We start from the raw sequence: 17,655 nt of genomic DNA, 5'->3' as shown, positions 1-17,655 counted from the left end.
GGTTTTTTTTACATGCTCTCTATAGAAGTTTAGAAACAAAAAATAAACCCAAACTGCATAGTTCAGCAGTGTCTTTAGACACACAGTGGGTAGGAATTTTCATGAAATCACATTCAATTTAAAGGGCTTTAAACGCTACAATATATCATACGATATGTCGTCGGGGTCACGTCGTTAGTGACGCACATCCGGCATCGTATGACATATCGTAGCGTGTGACAGCTACGAGCGAGTGTGAACGAGCAAAAATACTCACGTTATCGTTGCTCGCTGACACGTCGCTCATTTTCAAAATATCGAACGTCCTTCTGCGCGCCGGCATCGTTCCCAAGGCAGCACACATCGCTCCGTGTGACACCCCGGGAACAATGAACTGCAGCTTACCTGTGGCCGCCGGCATTGCGGAAGGAAGGAGGTGGGCGGGATGTTTACGTCCAGCTCACCTCCGCCCCTCCGGTTCTATAGGCCGGCCGTTGTGTGATGTCGCTGTGATGCCGAACGTCCCTCCCCCTTCAGGAAGTGGATGTTCGCCTCCCACAGCGAGGTCATTTGGAAGGTAAGTACGTGTGACGGGGGGGGGGGTTACAACATTGTGCGACACGGGCAACAAATTGCCCAGGCCGCACAAACAATGGGGGCGGGTGCGATCGCAAATGCGATCGCACGATTATTTGCAGCGTTTAAAGCAGGCTTATGTTTGGACATGTAGGCCATGTTCACATGTAGCATAAATGCTGCATTTGTTTCTGCTATGTTTATTGCACAGATAATACGCTGTTAATGATCCAAGCAAAGCTTATATGATTTCATGCTAAGTTTGCCCACTGTGTGTTTAAGGCTGTGTCACTTTGTGTTTTTACCTGCTTTTCCACTGCTTTTTCAACTGCAGCGTTTTCATGCCAAAATGCTTGATTTCTGCTTTTCAAGCAAAGTCAATAAGACATTGAGCTTTCTTGTGCGCACTTTACTGTTCAAAACGCTGCGTTTAATTTGCATAAATTTGGGCAAAAACTCAGCGTTTAAAGAAGCAACATGTCAATTGTTTTTGTCATTTTGGCTGCGTTTCCCATCCATTCAATTTAATACAAAACTGCAGCGTTTCTACAAGCACCGGAAAATCACTAAAAACTCATGAAAACCGCAAGGTGTGCTACAAGAGAGGCTACTTTCTTTGCATTTTACATGCATTTTTAAAGCCAAAAGCATTGTCCTTTCTGCTAGAGGATGCTTTTTGAACTGCAACTACCTCGACGCAAAGATGCTGTTGAGCTGTGCGATTTTGGTGCATTTTGTTTCTCTATAGCCTTCACATGTTAAAAAACACATTTGCTTTTTAAGACCAGAATCAAAGCTTTTTTGTACTCTGAAAAACACTATAAGAAGACAACTTCAAATTTGCGCCAAAACATGAGAAAAGACATTAAAAAATGCAGCAAAAAATGCAATAATCAGCAGACTGAAATTGCATGGTTTGGTGCAGAAAAGACTTCCTATAGTAAAGCTTTTGTAAAAATGAAAAAGTTCTGGCTTCTACAACTATGAATGAATGAATGAATGAATGAACGACCAAAAAATAAATGCAAAGGTCGAAACCATTCTGGATGCAGCAGGACAGTCCCAAATTTAGCCCTATGCCCCACTGTCCCGGGCGGTCTGCTGGTGCCACAATGCACCTCTGACATCTCCTCCTGTCATAGTATACAGAAAAGGCAAATGGATATGGCTAAGGAGTGTAGTAAAAATTTGCACTGCGCTACACAGCATAATCCCTCTTTCCTGTAAAAGTTAGGATATATGGATGATGTGTTACTAAAAATAGTGCACACAATAGATCATTTAAAAGCAATTACATATTAATAACATTTCCACTTACACAAATTTCTTCATTTCAGCTATATAATTGATATACAAGGATAAGAAACAACTATTATTTATAGATTTTCTCTCTATACTGACCTTCCAGTGACACATTCTTCATAGCCGCCACCAATGGACTATAATTGGGGTTCTCAGTTTCTCCGACCTAGACACCAAAACTATATTAAAATCATCCAAGGAACAAAAAACATTTATCAGCATCTTGTGTAGCCCTTACCGTGATTAAAATGCCTAATACTGCCAGGCCCTGAGGATCCTTCTTGGCCTCTGTGATGCTGCTGAATTTAGTATTCATGTGAACAATATGTAACTAAGGAGAGAAACAAAGAATCACAAATTTATCACTTAAAGAGATGTGCTCAATTTTTTTCTTCAGGAGCGCACCGCTTCCCTGCCTCCAGCCTTCCTGCTTGCTATGGATGATGTCCTCCTAAATATTGACAATATAGAGCAGCAACATTACCACGTCACAGCAATCTGTATAGAAAACAGCTTGTAAGCATGCTCCTTGCTTAGGCAACAAAAAACGAAAATTCCTATTACCTTAAAAACATAGTCTTTATTTTTTATTGGACATATATGCCACAAACAGTGTACATACATACATAAAGTGATAAAAATGTATTAAACTGATTTTTGAAAAAAAAGGTGAGAAAAATAATTAATCCTTCTCTCACCCTTCCTTACATACAGGGGTCGGCGTCCTAATTGACCCTGACGCCCCCGTTCCTCGTCGACTGTCGTCCTAAACTGACCCTCCACTCACTCTGAAGAAGATATCCAGTGTGTCTAAATAACAGTGGGTAAGGTGCAACACCAAAGATAAAGCCCACAAGATTATATGCACACATAGATTGTGCAAAGGAGGGAGTTAAGTCCGTCACTAATCATCAGTCGCAGACTAGTAGGGATAGGCCAGACTACGTCCTCAAGTCGACACACAATGATTATCAAATATTGACTTAAGCTGTTTTACGTCCAGGATTCACCCTACGCGTTTCGCCCCATTAGTTAGCAAATAGGGCCTCATCAGGGGTATAACAGCATGGATCCTTGAAAGCAGAGTCCTTGAACGTCCATGAACGCCCAGATGGAGTACATACCGTTACCTGGGGATTTTCTCCTTGATGCTATTAAGAGGGCTTGAACGGTATCTAAGGACTCTGCTTGTATTATGCTTTGAAAGCCTGGGTTGCATACTCCATATGACTTATCTTCTGGATGCATGAATTTGTCTATTGCGGCAAGTTAGCCTGAACCTGATTTAGACTGTACGTTCAGCAACAAGCTATCAGGTGCATCAAGTGGTGTTATAGTATTAGTGTTTTTGGAGGATGTACCATATTATCTATTGGTCCTGGTGCGACTCTATTATGGTTTGAAGCTGTGTGTTTCGTTTCAAGGATCCATGCTGTTATACCCCTGATGAGCCCCTATTTGCTAACTAATGGGGCGAAACGCGTAGGGTGAATCCTGGACGTAAAACAGCTTAAGTCAATATTTGATAATCATTGTGTGTCGACTTGAGGACGTAGTCTGGCCTATCCCTACTAGTCTGCGACTGATGATTAGTGACGGACTTAACTTCCTCCTTTGCACAATCTATGTGTGCATATAATCTTGTGGGCTTTATCTTTGGTGTTGCACCTTACCCACTGTTATTTAGACACACTGGATATCTTCTTCAGAGTGAGTGGAGGGTCAGTTTAGGACGACAGTCGACGAGGAATGGGGGCGTCATGGTCAATTAGGACGCCGACCCCTGTATGTAAGGAAGGGTGAGAGAAATATTAATTATTTTTCTCACCTTTCTTTTCAAAAATCAGTTTAATACATTTTTATCACTTTATGTATGTATGTACTCTGTTTGTGGCATATATGTCCAATAAAAAATAAAGACTATGTTTTTAAGGAAATAGGAATTTTCGGTTTTTGATGATTATACTTTACCTTGGTATCTATATTCGGTTTTTTGGTCCTTGCTTAGGCAACCAATCCAAGTGGTCGGTAACCTAGGCAACGGCTAGTATACCATGGATTTGAAAAACCCCTCTGTTCTTGAGTACAGAGGATTTGGTTTGTGTTGTCATTTTTTGGGATCCATAACTTTTTTTTTTTTTAAGGTCTGTTGTTCTGTGTGAGAACCTTTTTTTTTTGCTGAGCAAATTGATAAAATTTTGTGGTATATAAAATGTTTTGATCATTTTCATCACAGAGGTACATAGGTTGCTTACAAAGGTACTACATCCGGAAAAAAAATAAATTCTGCAGTTTAGATTTGTATTTATTTATTTTTTATGGCTTTATGGCATTTACTATATGGATTAGATAATCTTTTTATATCAACTTTTTATTTTGGGGAGGTTTTTTTTATAAACGTTAAAACAATGACATAACAAATAACATATCTCAGGTATACAGAGGTAAGCATAACATAAAAATGTTTCTCGTCGAGACAAATACAAATCACTGAAAGCTCAATTGGAGGCCACATTGATAGAGGAAGGATGATCCCACCAAGAACTCACAGGTCCCATACTACCCAATCCAGGGTTAAATAACACCGGTCAACACAAAAAAATCATCAGCATAGGTAATATGTTTGTTTTATGGAGTTTGATGTGCTGATTCCAAAAATATGCTTACTTTTGCTCTATCACATAAAGTTTCTGAGATAGAAGTATTTTTATTATTACGTTATTTCTGCATTTTAAATGTATGTGTTTTTTCCTATGTTTTTCCCATTTCTTAGCTTGTCTTACTTAATTGTGAATGGTACTCCAATAGTATCGCAGCAAGATGCGGCCAAGTGTAATGCACGCAACCGCATGTGACCACATTCCGCCGCAACTCAATTGGAAATGAACTGAACCAAAACGCATCTGCAATGGACCCCGGCCCTGCTGCAAAATACCGCTGATGTGAGCAGCGCCTTAGTGAGTTTTATGGGAAACAGTATTGACAGTGCAGTCAACCAATGACTGCTTCTCAGAAAGTCACATGTTATGGGGAGGAGCTAACTGTTACGAGGCAATAAGATTTGAGTCAGAAAAGGATGGTGATGGCAGCAAGGACTGGTATGTGAGACTCTGACAGGAGACAGGCCATTACAGAGATCTGAGCCCTGCCACAGGGAGATGGAAGGGAAGGAAGCGGACAGCCGCCAATGTGAGAGGATTTTCACTGCATTTCTGGGAGGGCAAGTCACCTCAGAAAGAAGAAAACAGCTCTGCCACTGAGGTTTAACTAAGTGAGGATCTATCTCCACAGAGAGAGAACCTGAAAACAGCCATTATCACACTGAAAAACAACTTGTCTGCAAATGTTCATCTGTAAAGCCCCTGTCACACATAGCAAGATCGCTAGCGAGATCGCTGAAACGTCTCAGGTTTTGGGACGTATCAGCGACCTCCCCAGCAATATCGCTGTGTGTGACAAGCAGCAGTGAGCAGGCCCCTGCTGCGAGGTCACTGATCATGACAAAACGATCAGGACCATTTTTTGCTCGTTGGTCTCTTGCTGTCAAACACGCTGATGTGTGCTGCACAGCACCAACAAGCGCCAGTTCTGAGTGTGCAGGGAGCCATCGTTACACAGGCCGCTGCTGGCTGGGGGCTGGTCGCTGGTCACTGTGGAGATATGCCTGATTGACAGCTCAACAGCGACCATGTAGTGACATTCCAGCGGTCCCTGCCAGGTCGCATCACTGGTGGGATGGCTAGTACGTTGCTATGTGTAACGGGACCCTAAGGAATAGGTTGAACCTTTACCTCACACCTATATCTACCAGATTATCTCCAGTAAAATAAGTTCTAAATACAAGCTGCCTCTGTCATCTCTGGGGAAATATCTACATATAGTCGGTCGGCTCATCACATTTTTTTTTAGTTTGTCACCACCATTGAACTGAACTTACTCTACTGTTTGATCTGATTTAAAGTAGAAAAATGCCCCGACAGTGTATCAATCATCCGGACAGATTCTGCTATGTGTGTACTTCTTTTACACCAAGAGGTCAAGTATATTCAATCACTCGTGATATTAAAAAGATGTTAAAAGATAAGGAATTGAGATCTTGTAAAGCTTCAAGTGGATCTGTGAAAACTTCTTAGGAAAAAAGTAAATCTCCAGAATATGTTGAAGGTGTTGAGGAACTGCTAAATGCATACCAGTGTCTTGGATGTCACGTCTGTGAAAATGCACTGTTTGCATTCACATTTAGATTTCTTCCCTCAAAATTGTGGGGATGTACGGTAATAAGGCGAGCAGTTTCACCATTAAATTAAAGTAAAGGAACACCTCAACCAGGGTTTTTGGAATGACTCAATGATGGCAGATTACTATTAGATGTTACATAGGAACAACCCTGAAAAATCGTATCATCCACAGTCTAATGTCAAGCACTTTATATTTTGGTTTCTATTTTGCATGTGAAATTATTTTGGTTCAATAAAAACTGTTTTGTAAGGTGAAGCATTTTTTCTGATATGTAGATTACTGTTTTCTTAATGTCGCCAGTATATTTCCCATACCTTATAATAATGATGCTGCTTCATGGAAACTATACAAGCTGCAAAAAAACTATATACATTTTTTTAAATCAGGACAAAAAGATAATTCAGAAAAGTCCAGATGATTGCAAAAAATGTATTTTTTTGTAAACCTGTGTAATCTTTTTGAAGCATCTATATTTTTCATGCGGGGAAAAAGCCAAATGTTTTGAGTTTTTAGTTTGTTTTTTGATCACATTAGCGTTTAAATCGAACAAGTGCAATGCAGTAAACAAATCTGAAATAAATGATCAACATCTTCCAACTATTTCACAACTTGCAGCAAGAAGAAACATACCTCAATAGGAAACTGCTTCCCATCCACTGTATGCTCTGATCCATCCTTGTTGGGACTTCCCCAGTGGAAGTGGAACTGTAATGCTTTGTAAGTATTTGGTAGTCCTGCTCCACTGATAGAAATATCTCCGGAAAGACTCAGCAAGACTAAAAAGAGAAATAAATAATGTAGAGTTATTACAACAATGGAAAGTACAACTGAATAGAAGAATGAGGAAGAGCTACATTTACATCTACTGTAATAACAAATAAGGATTAAAACAAGGCTGCGAAAAAGTGAAAAAAATGTTATAAAGAAATCGTCCAACCTGAATGTCCATCATTCATAAGTTTCCACTGGCCAGGCGGAGCATGATTAAATCCTTGGAAATTGATGCCATCTAGGTGGTCGTCTTTCTTTACTTTTGTCTTTTCGATGTTGATTGGCGATTGATGGTCACCTCCACAATTATGACTGATATCCTTCCAATGATCAGGACCTGGCCAGAAATACAAAAAAATAATGACATGTAGCGCTGCAGGATTTCACATGAGCATTTTAGGTTTGTTTCTGAAAAAATTGGGCCATTTTTTCATACTTGTGACTGTGTGTTTACTTGTGACTGTGTGGTATCTGTTTTCACTTATGCTTAAAAAAAGGAAGACATCCTAAAAGCATCTATTATTGATTCCATATATCCCTCTGTAGGGAAGAAGGAAAAGACACAGTGTGGCGCTTTACCAAAGACTTTGGTATAGCACTGAGGTGCACATTTTTCACTGTTTTAGGCCAAAAACACACTTCTGCATAAAAAACATATGTGTCTCACGTTCCGTTTTTTGGGTCCATGTCCGTTTTTTAGGGGCGTTTCTCCCGTACGTATGACATCCGTGTGATGGCGTATGCTCTCCGTGTGTACGTGTGGAATGTCCGTATTGGCATAAAATACATACGTTTGCAATCCGTGTGCCGTCCGTTTTTAGAGGTCCGCATTCTTACCCAAATAACGTTGTTAATCCTTCATCATGAGATCCTGGTGTTGTTAATTGGTCAATTTCCGTCCCTCATCGGTGGATAAGGTTTAAAAACATTACAAATCATTGTTTTTAGGCTCTTCCACTCATTAGACTGACTCCAAAATGTCTCTCTCCAATGAAGCAACCATGTATTTGCTATGGTTGATATCTAGGAGATTTGGGGTTAGGAGACATATGCTTGAATATGAACCACCTGTTGAAAAAAGGATGTGGATCCACCCCCTTGTCAAGCTAAGGAAAACACATGGACATTTTAACATTCTTTATGGTGAAATGCGCAAATTTCTGCCAAAATTTCACGCATACTGCCATATACCCATAACATCCTGTGACAACATCCTTGGCCTTGTGCATCACCAATTGAAACATCAGGACTTTTGACAATTTGACAATTGATCTGATAGATTGGAAACGAGTGTTGCTGATGTTTTGATTAAAAACGCACATGGACGGTATGAGCTGCACACGGACATGCTACATGTGACGTCCGTGCAGGCACGGACCCATTGACTTTAGCGGGTCCGTGCCTGCGTGTTGAAGGCCAAAAACGGACATGTCATCCGTGCGGGAAAACGCACACACGTACTTACCACACGGATACACTTTCCGTGAGATTTTACGCGTGTGTGCCATCACCCATAGGGTAACATTGGTCAACGTGTCTGTCTCCATGTCTCCGGTACGTGCAAATATGTACCAAACACGTACCGGAGGCACGGATGTGTGTTGCAGGCCTTACAAGGTTTCAACCTGAAGAAGGCTCTATGAAGAGAGCCGAAATGTATTGTTTTATTATATACACACATATGTATTTTTTTATTAAAATAACCTACCAAGACCGACCTTATCAAGGCTGGATATATCGGAAGCACCGCATGCGATCTATTCTATCTTTTAAAAGCATCTATTGGCAACCAGCATGCATGTGCTTTCCATTTTCTTTTTCTTTGTTCACCCATTTTTTTTGAATGGGTGATTTTTGACTAGAAATCAAACCATGTCGCTCATCTGTTTAATTTTGACCATTCTTTCTGCTAATAAAAGCTCCCACATGAATACATAATAATGGGGCATATTAATCAAGCCAAATGGGCCAGTATTTGCGATAATTTGTGCCAAAAAAAGTCTTTCATTGTCCCTTTCATCTGTAGGGATGCAGCCTAACGTGACACAATACGTCAATATTTTTGCACAAATTTTGAACACAAAGTAAGCCAATTTATAATGAATTTATTATGTAAACTTATTCTACAGTCTTGAAATATACCATATTTATGAAACAGCATTAACTGCTATACTAAATGTGAACTTAGAAGGTTGTTTAGTCTGAGAATTAGACCATATTGATAAATATGTCCCAATGTGTCTGGGTACTGTCTATGGAATATGTTGGCAGCACAAGAAAGAAAAACCAGTAAAGTACCCAGACACATTGGGACATATTTATCAATATGATCTAATTCTTGGACTAAACAATCTTCTAAGTTCACATTACTGCATGCATTACTTTGGACCAATTTATGGACCAGAATAGTGCATCTTAATGGTTGTCAGCTCCTGCATTCACCATTATCAAAAAGAGCAAACGGATCTGCTTTGGAGCCGATCATGTCTGCGATTTGAGGAGTTCCCAAAGACAAAGACTCGTCTTTGTCTTTGTCGTCGACTGGCCATAGGCTGGGCTACATAAGAGACAGAGATTTTCACTACATACAAGGTAAACAATTGCAGGTGAAAATCCCTAAAGAGACTAAAAAACAATGTAAACTATGAAAAAAGGGGGGTTAAAAATATTAAAAAAATAAAAATTATAACAATTCAAATTACTCCATTTTCACAATTAGAAATAAAGAGATATTTGTATCTAAAAATGCCCTGTCCCACCAGGCTTGTGTAATGTTTTTTAATAAAAGGAATGTTTAAAACAATCTCACTGTTTCTATGCTAATTAGGGCCTTGACTAGTCAATACGGCGTTGTTTCCCCAGACTAGTCAGCCCTCTCTCCATGTGATCACACCTCTGTGGGCATAATAACATGATTTCCAGAAGCCAGCGTCACTGCAGCTTCTGGATATCTTGCACATGCGCGCGGCTTACTGTCACGCTCCCCGGGTCCTCTGCCCTGCTCCCCGGCTCACCTGCCACGCTCCCCGGCTTCCCTGCTTCGCTCCCTGGCTCCTCTGTTAGGCGTCCCCCGCTCCACAGTCTCCAGCCCCCATCACCTGCGGTCCCCAGGCGGCCCGGTCCCCGCTCCCGGCGCCCGTCGGCAGCTCTGCTCCAGGCCGGCTCCCCTGCTTCCTATTCACCGCTCCCTGCCCTGGCTTCTGGCACCCGGGCCTCGCGCATGCGCATTAGGGCGCGCGCGCAGTCATTGACCCTCTCTTAAAGGGCCAGCGTCCACTGACAGGATATTGAACACACAGGTACAGGGTATAAAGGGGTTTAATGTCCAAGTGGGCGGGGCCTGTTCTTCGTGTTTCCTAAGCTAGGAGTCAGGTCTCCTTGTGTCTGTGGTATACTTACCTATCTCTCTTCTAGAGCCGCTCCTGCCTCGCCATCCGGTCCTGCCGATTCCCGAACCCCGTACGCTGACTATCTGCCATCCCGTCAGTCCGTACCATCTCTGATCCCTGTGGTGATCCGTCCTCTCGCTCCATCAGTTCCGGACTCTGCCTGACAACATCTCGGCCTCCGAACCTGAGCTCCGTCACCCGGACTACCATCAGTGACTCCATGGTCCCAGGGACTTCTACATTCCACTCTTTTGAACAGACTGTCCTGCTACCTGTAGTGCCCCGGCTACCGGACCCCTTGCCTGCAGTAAAGTGTTCGGCCCAGTGGATCCACCTCCTGGGTCTGCCCGTCCACCTGGCCCTAACACTTGTTCACTCACATTGAGCCTCTTCTGAAGCAGAGTGTACACGTCCTGGCTTCAGAGATGCGCACAGCACATGATTGGAAATGCATAAGGTGTTCTTCCGATCATGTGCACTGGCGCTTCTCTGAAACCGAGACGTGTACGCTCGACTTCAGATGAGATTCAACATGAATGAACACAGCCGCACGCATATGCAAAATTTCAAGGGATGGCGGTGACGTCGGCTTGTGGAAATCGTTATTATGCCCAGAGGGGTGTGATCACATGGAAAGAGGACCGACTAGTTTAGGGAAACAATGCTGTATCGACTAGTCAAGGCCCTACTTAGCATAGAAACAGCACACTTTATAAATCCTTTTTTTAAAACATTGATTTTAGTGAATAACATTACACAGAACTAATTAGGCAGGGCCTTTTGACATACAGATTTGAATACTGCTGGAGGGCATAGACAACCTGACAAGTTCCCTTTAAAATGAATTGGATGGTGGGGGAGGATGCTAAGTTCCTCATAGCTTCCTCTCCAGAATTTGTTATATGGCCTCATAGCCATCTCAGCACCCCACAATTCATTACGTGGCGCTGATAGCATCCTCCAGAACCCTACAATTCATTACATGGCCCTCATATAGTCCTCCCCACCTCAAAATTCATGATATGGCCCTGATAACTTCCTTCCCTCCCTCAAATTCATTATATGTCCCACAAAGCATTCCCCCATGCCACAATTGATTATATGGCCCTCATAGCAATCCCCACACCCCACAATTCATTATATGGCCCTCATAGCAATCCCCCCACCCCACAATTCATGATATGGCCTTGATAACCTCCTATCCACACTAAAATTCATTATATAACCCTCATAGCATCCTCCTAACCCAACAATTCATTATGTGGACCTCATAGCATCCCCACAATTTATTATATGGCCCTCATTGCATCTTCCCCACCCCACAATTCATTATATGGCCCTGGTTGGTCTTATCCCCCCCACCCCACAATTCATTATGAAGCTATCAGTGACTTATGATCAATTTTGGGGAGATTCACAGGGACTAAGGCTATGTACACCTGTTCAGGATTTGCAGCATAAATTTTCTGCAAATCCTGATGTGTTGGCAGGAAGATCACTGCGTAACATACGCGTTTTGCTTGTAACTGTAAAACGCTGCATATTTTTAACTACAAAATTGCAATGTTTGCACATAGACTTACAATTAGTTGGGAGGGAAAGTTACAGTGACTGATTAGTTTATATTTATTAGGCAGCAAAGATTATAGTTAATGGGGGCACAGTGGCAGCTTATTTATCACTTTATATTGTGAATGGTGGCTAATTGTATAATATATAGTCTGGTACGTATTTATATTCGGGGTGCAGTCTGGGGGATTTTTTATTCAGGAGGCAAATGTATGTATACAATATATGTGACCTTGCTATTTTCAGGGCTACGGTGATCAGTGTGACAAGACGAGTCATGCTTGGAAGATGGCGACAAGAAGGTCTGACCAGACAGAGAAGAAACAATCGAAAATAACTAAGCAGATGAGACATCAGCAGTAAGTAACTTTCTGTAAATCTTTATTCTGTACGGTATGACTTGAAGTAATGCTGTTATTTGTTAAATCCATTAGGACACATACTCACATTCATGTGATATGTCTGTGTGTTGCCAGACTTTTTTATCAGACGGCACACGGACTCCTAGAGTTTCATAGATACATTCACATATCTGTGAAAATCATAGATCTGAGAATGAGCTCTGCAAGATTCGAAGCATGTGCTGTTCTGATCCGATTGTGAGGAACGGGACATACTCCATGGTTCTGCGCGCTGTCCGAGAAAAACAGTCAGGCAGCACACTGACACTGCACACCGATGCAGGAATGTAGCCTTATTACGTATAACACCGTCCAGTAGTGTTCAGTGTACCCGCTATGTAAAGCGCTGTACTTAATTATATAGTTTCCTCTTTTTTTATGTATAACACTATCCCTTATTAGCATCCTTGCTAGTTATGTATGGCTCTGTCCCTTACTATATATTGTCCTCTCTTGTTATGTATAGCACCATCTCTTATATAGCGTATTCGCATTATTTTTGTTATTCACAGTGCCCTCTCTGTTACTTAATCCTTTCTTGTTAAATATAAAATGATTGCTGATGAAGCAACATCTGACCAGAAGACCAGTTCATCAGCTTCTCCGTTAGAAAATAAGCCTTACCATGTTCCATCAGCAGTCAGGTCATTTTATATCTAACAAGAGAAAACGCTATGCAAGGAAAAAAAAAAAAAAAAAAAAATGCACGGTTTCGCTGCGCTGCTCAGAAAGGTAGTGATAAGGTTATTTGGGATGTAGATTTATTAATTATTTACATGCCACTACGCGTTTCGGGGGTACAACCTCCCCCTTCCTCAGGTAGCAGTAAAATGCAGGAAAATCAAATCTTAAATACACAAACTGGATGAAGAGAAAAAAAAAAGAGAATCCTTATTCCCTTAATCAGATTGAATCCCCATCGGGGTGGGATCATTCAGACAATTAGTTGATTGGGAAGGCTCTCCCCTAGAAGATACCGATCTTTTGCATTCATAAAAAAACAATGGTATATACGGGTTTACAAAAAACACCAATACATAATGAAATACAATGTGCATTAAAAACATTGATAAAAGACAATAAATGTGCATTTTGCCTCCATTTGGTGCAATGCATGTGTGATGCCATATTGGCAATATGGGGAGTGACTAAAAAACAGGAAGGTTACTGTTAGTTAAAAAAGCGATGATATAAAATCAATATAGAGACCCAACTGATTTTCCATGTGAATTTTCATAAAAAAGACTGTTTTGGATATAAAATTCTTTCGGAAAGATTAAAAAGCTATATATGTAAAAATAAATTGGAAAGGAACTTTTGATAAAAATGTTGTTCCCCATCGGAGACTAAATTAAATTATTTGACTGGAGCTGACATACAAATATACGTTAAAACGTTTAACGTATATTTTAACGTATATTTGTATGTCAGCTCCAATTGTCTGAATGATCCCACCCCGATGGGGATTCAATCTGATTAAGGGAATAAGGATTTTTTTTTTTTTCTTCTTTTTTTCTCTTCATCCAGTTTGTGTATTTAAGATTTGATTTTCCTGCATTTTACTGCTACCTGAGGAAGGGGGAGGTTGTACCCCCGAAACGCGTAGTGGCATGTAAATAATTAATAAATCTACATCCCAAATAACCTTATCACTACCTTTCTGAGCAGCGCAGCGAAACCGTGCATTTTTTTTTTTCCTTGCATCTTTATCTCCCTATGGGAGCTCACGGGGCTGCTGCAGCCAGAACCAGGATCGTACTATCCGTTTGAATCTAACACCAGGGGCTGGGGAATCACCGCATCTGTGATCACGGGACCATCCGACCCGGAGGAGGAGCTGCTATCAGACGCCGGTCCGGCGGCTGCACACTGCACGTGGAAACCCCGATCGTGTGAGCAGAGTCCTGCGGAGTCAGGAGGACTGGATCCCTGCTGACAAGGAGCGGTGAACTTGCGAACCCCCTTCAATACCACTATCAGTGTTGTACCTGACGTACAACACTATCAGGTGAGTGTGCACCTCACATTGTACATACCTCGGTACATTAAGATCCCACACAGGAGCGCCCTCTCTCTCTTTTTTCAAGAGAAAACGCTATGAAATAAATAGAGTACTAAGTAACAAAAATAATATGTAAGGGATGGTTCTGTACATAACAAAAGAGGACACTATGTAATATATATGTATATACATTTATATCTGCAGCTTTGTTGCCATAAAAGAAAGGGGAGCCCAGGCAAAATTTCTTGCACAGAGGCCCCAAGCTGTTATTGTCCGCCCCTGACATATGTTGTGACCAAAGTTGCAAAGAAGCCAATGGCATAACTTGAAACCTCTGGGCCCCAATGCAAAATCTCCAACAAGGCCCCCAACTATTATGGGTGTGTAATAGTATTTTAGTATTTTTTTTTCATATGGGCTAAAGAGACCATTTGGGCCACTTATACTCGAGGACCTGGGTACAACTATAACCCCTTCACCTACTATAGTTACAACCATGTATGAGGCCCCAGCCATAATTTGAGGCTCCTGAATGCAAATGCAAAATCTGTAATGGTGTATAACAAGGTCCTCTGATGTGACAGAGTGGTCATTTTGCCCCCATCAGGCACCACTTCCAATGTGTTCCTGACACACCTTGTAAAGCTCTCCCTTGAGTATATAGTCATCTGTTCAATAATCGGGTTAAAAATACCATCATCTTTTTGCCCAAATAATAGTTTTTCATTGTACTTACCACACACAGGTTTTTGAGAGGTGTAACACCATTGGCCTGTATAATAAAAAAAAATATATGAAAAACATATTCTTTGCTAAAACGTACCAAAATATTTAGCTTTAAAGATCAAAAAAGATTCATTACATCTTGCAATTGTCTGAGCAATGAGTGATATTTTTTCCACTCAGAAATGGAAAGAGTAAACCAGTACCATGTCAAGGGGTTCTAACCACCAGCCTATGTAGGTGAAGTAGGCAGTCTACTGAGAGTTTGAGCTATTTACATATAGAGATGTGCTAGGGCATGTGCCCACGATAAATGTTCACAGCGTTTTGGACGCAGCATGCTTCAGCTGCGTCCAAAGCGCTAAGATTTACAGTACAAGCATAGTGGATGGGATTTATGGAAATCCCGTGCACACTGTGCTAGTTTTTTCCGCAGCAAACACTGACCAGTGGTGTGACTTTCAGAGCCGCAGCATGTCAATTGTTTTCTGCAGAGTCGCAAGTGTCCTTCATAGGGATAACAGAAAAGAGAGTCCGCAACTGTCCAAAACCGGATCATGGGCATGAGCAACTGCGGTCTCCTGCGTTCTCGCCGTCCCGCTGGTCAGGACCCACCACATATAGGATGGGTCTGTAGTCTGCAATAATCTGTCATATCTAATCTTATATATAAAAGAAGAGACACTGGAGAAAGCCCATCAAAAGAGTATAGAAAAAAATTATTGTTTAGTTATAAGCCCTTGTGGAGACGTTGCAGTTCCAAAAGGTTCCCATTTTGGTACCAAAACATTGCCACAATGGGCTTATAAATAAAGTCATTTTTTGCACACTGGACTGCATCCAGTTTCTCTTTATTTGTCTCAATGGTCTGGTTTGTGCCAGGGAGGCTTTGCACCCTAATTTCTTAAGGTGCTGCTCAAGTTATCGAGTTATGTGATTGGTAAGATAGTGCGCCTTGGCATATTTCAATCTGTATAAATATTATCTATTAAAAAAGATCATATATAATCACATTGCTATTGACATTTCTTTACTACTCAATGTATTGTTCTAGAAAGGTTGTCCAGCTCTTACTCCCCATCTGAACACATTTTCCCCTCATTCGCTTGCTAACATTGCAATAAATGTATAATGAGCAGACTTAGACATCTTTGAAAAAGAGTGATTGAGTAAAGGGGGCTTTACACGCAGCGACATCGCTAGCGATGTCGCTGGTGAAAGCACCCGCCCCTGTCGGTTGTGCGTCATGGGCAAATCGCTGCCCGTGGAGCACAATATCGTTAGGAGCCATCACACGGACTTACCTGCCTTGCGAAGTCGCTGTAGCCAGCGAACCGCCTCCTTTCTAAGGGGGCGGTTCGTGCGGCGTCACTAAGCGGCCGCCAAATAGAAGCGGAGGGGCGGAGATGAGCGGCCGTAACATCCCGCCCACCTCCTTCCTTCCTCATTGCCAGCGGCCGCAGGTAAGCTGTAGTTCGTCGTTCCCGAGGTGTCACAGATACTGATGTGTGCTGCCTTGGGACCGACGAACACCCTGCATCCTCAACAATCAACAATTTTTTGAAAATGAACGACGTTTCAACGATGAACGATATGGTGAGTATTTTCCATCGTTAACGGTCGCTCATTGGTGTCACACGCAACGACGACGCTAACGATGTCGGATGTGCGTCACGGAATCCGTGACCCCGGCGATATATCGTTAGATACGTCGCTGCGTGTAACGGGGCCTATAGTCTTGTGAGTTCCTTGCAGCAGAGATGAGGGACACTAAGGGCGGCGTCACACGCTATGATATAACGGGCGATATGTCGTCTGGGTCACGGATTCTGTGACGCACATCCGGTATCGTTAGACATATCTTAGCGTGTGACAGCTACGAACGACTGTGAACGAGCAAAAATACTCACCTTATCGTTGCTCGTTGACATGTCGTTCATTTTCAAAATGTCGGTCCTCCTTCTGTGCTCCGGTTGTTCATCGTTCCCGAGGCAGCACACATCGCTCCGTGTGACACCCCGGGAACAACGAACACAGCTTACCTGCGTCCTGCCGGCAATGCGGAAGGAAGGAGGTGGGCGGGATGTTACGTCCCGCTCATCTCCGCCCCTCTGCTTCTATTGGCCGGCCACTGTGTGACGTCGCTGTGACGCTGAACGTCCCTCCCCCTTCAGGAAGAGGATGTTCGCCGCCCACAGCGACGTCCTCCATGAGGTAAGTGCGTGTGACAGGGGGTTAACGACTTTGTGCGCCACGGGCAACTAATTGCCCGTGATGCACAAATGACGTGGGCGGGTACGATCGCTCGTGCGATCGCACGATAGTACCATGATCGTACCATGTGACGCCGGCCTGAGAAGCTGTCAATCTGGCCAGGTAGACAAAAAATGAGTTTTACTTTCATAAAGGAATATACATAATTTCTAACATGGTTATTCAATGTAAGTACAGCATCTTTATGAGGTCAAAGACACCAATTTAGTAACATATGCCATTTTTATTGTGAAATTTGGTGATAGATCAGGCTTTAAAGGTGTATTCTGGTTTTAGCAAATAAAACCTATTGGTTAAAGGATAATTGTGCTTTCACGTAACTTTTTAGGGAAGAAGCTGTCCTGTCCTGTGTGTACATAAGGAATTACACCATTTCTGGACACGATGTGACTTGTATCCTACATTCTCACCAGTTTTCCCCTCTGCATGC

The 17,655-nt window shown here is 42.2% G+C and overlaps 1 protein-coding gene across 1 annotated transcript in view; it reads right to left on the bottom strand.

Moving 5' to 3' along the window:
- LOC142249616 (carbonic anhydrase 15-like) overlaps positions 1 to 17,655 on the bottom strand; it is a 41,652-nt gene that overhangs the window by 19,886 nt on the left and 4,111 nt on the right. The window contains exons 2-6 of the mRNA XM_075321350.1: positions 14,965 to 15,000; positions 7,034 to 7,204; positions 6,727 to 6,872; positions 2,096 to 2,188; positions 1,957 to 2,023 (exon numbers count right to left, since the gene is read on the bottom strand). Of these exons, the coding sequence (XP_075177465.1) occupies positions 1,957 to 2,023; positions 2,096 to 2,188; positions 6,727 to 6,872; positions 7,034 to 7,204; positions 14,965 to 15,000 (513 nt within the window). The remainder of the gene's footprint in view (positions 1 to 1,956; positions 2,024 to 2,095; positions 2,189 to 6,726; positions 6,873 to 7,033; positions 7,205 to 14,964; positions 15,001 to 17,655) is intronic.

The sequence above is a fragment of the Anomaloglossus baeobatrachus genome, chromosome 1 (genome assembly GCF_048569485.1).
Source record: "Anomaloglossus baeobatrachus isolate aAnoBae1 chromosome 1, aAnoBae1.hap1, whole genome shotgun sequence".
NCBI classification, from domain to species: domain Eukaryota; kingdom Metazoa; phylum Chordata; class Amphibia; order Anura; family Aromobatidae; genus Anomaloglossus; species Anomaloglossus baeobatrachus.
Note: the sequence above shows the minus strand (reverse complement) of the source record. Positions and strands in the feature narration are given on the sequence as shown.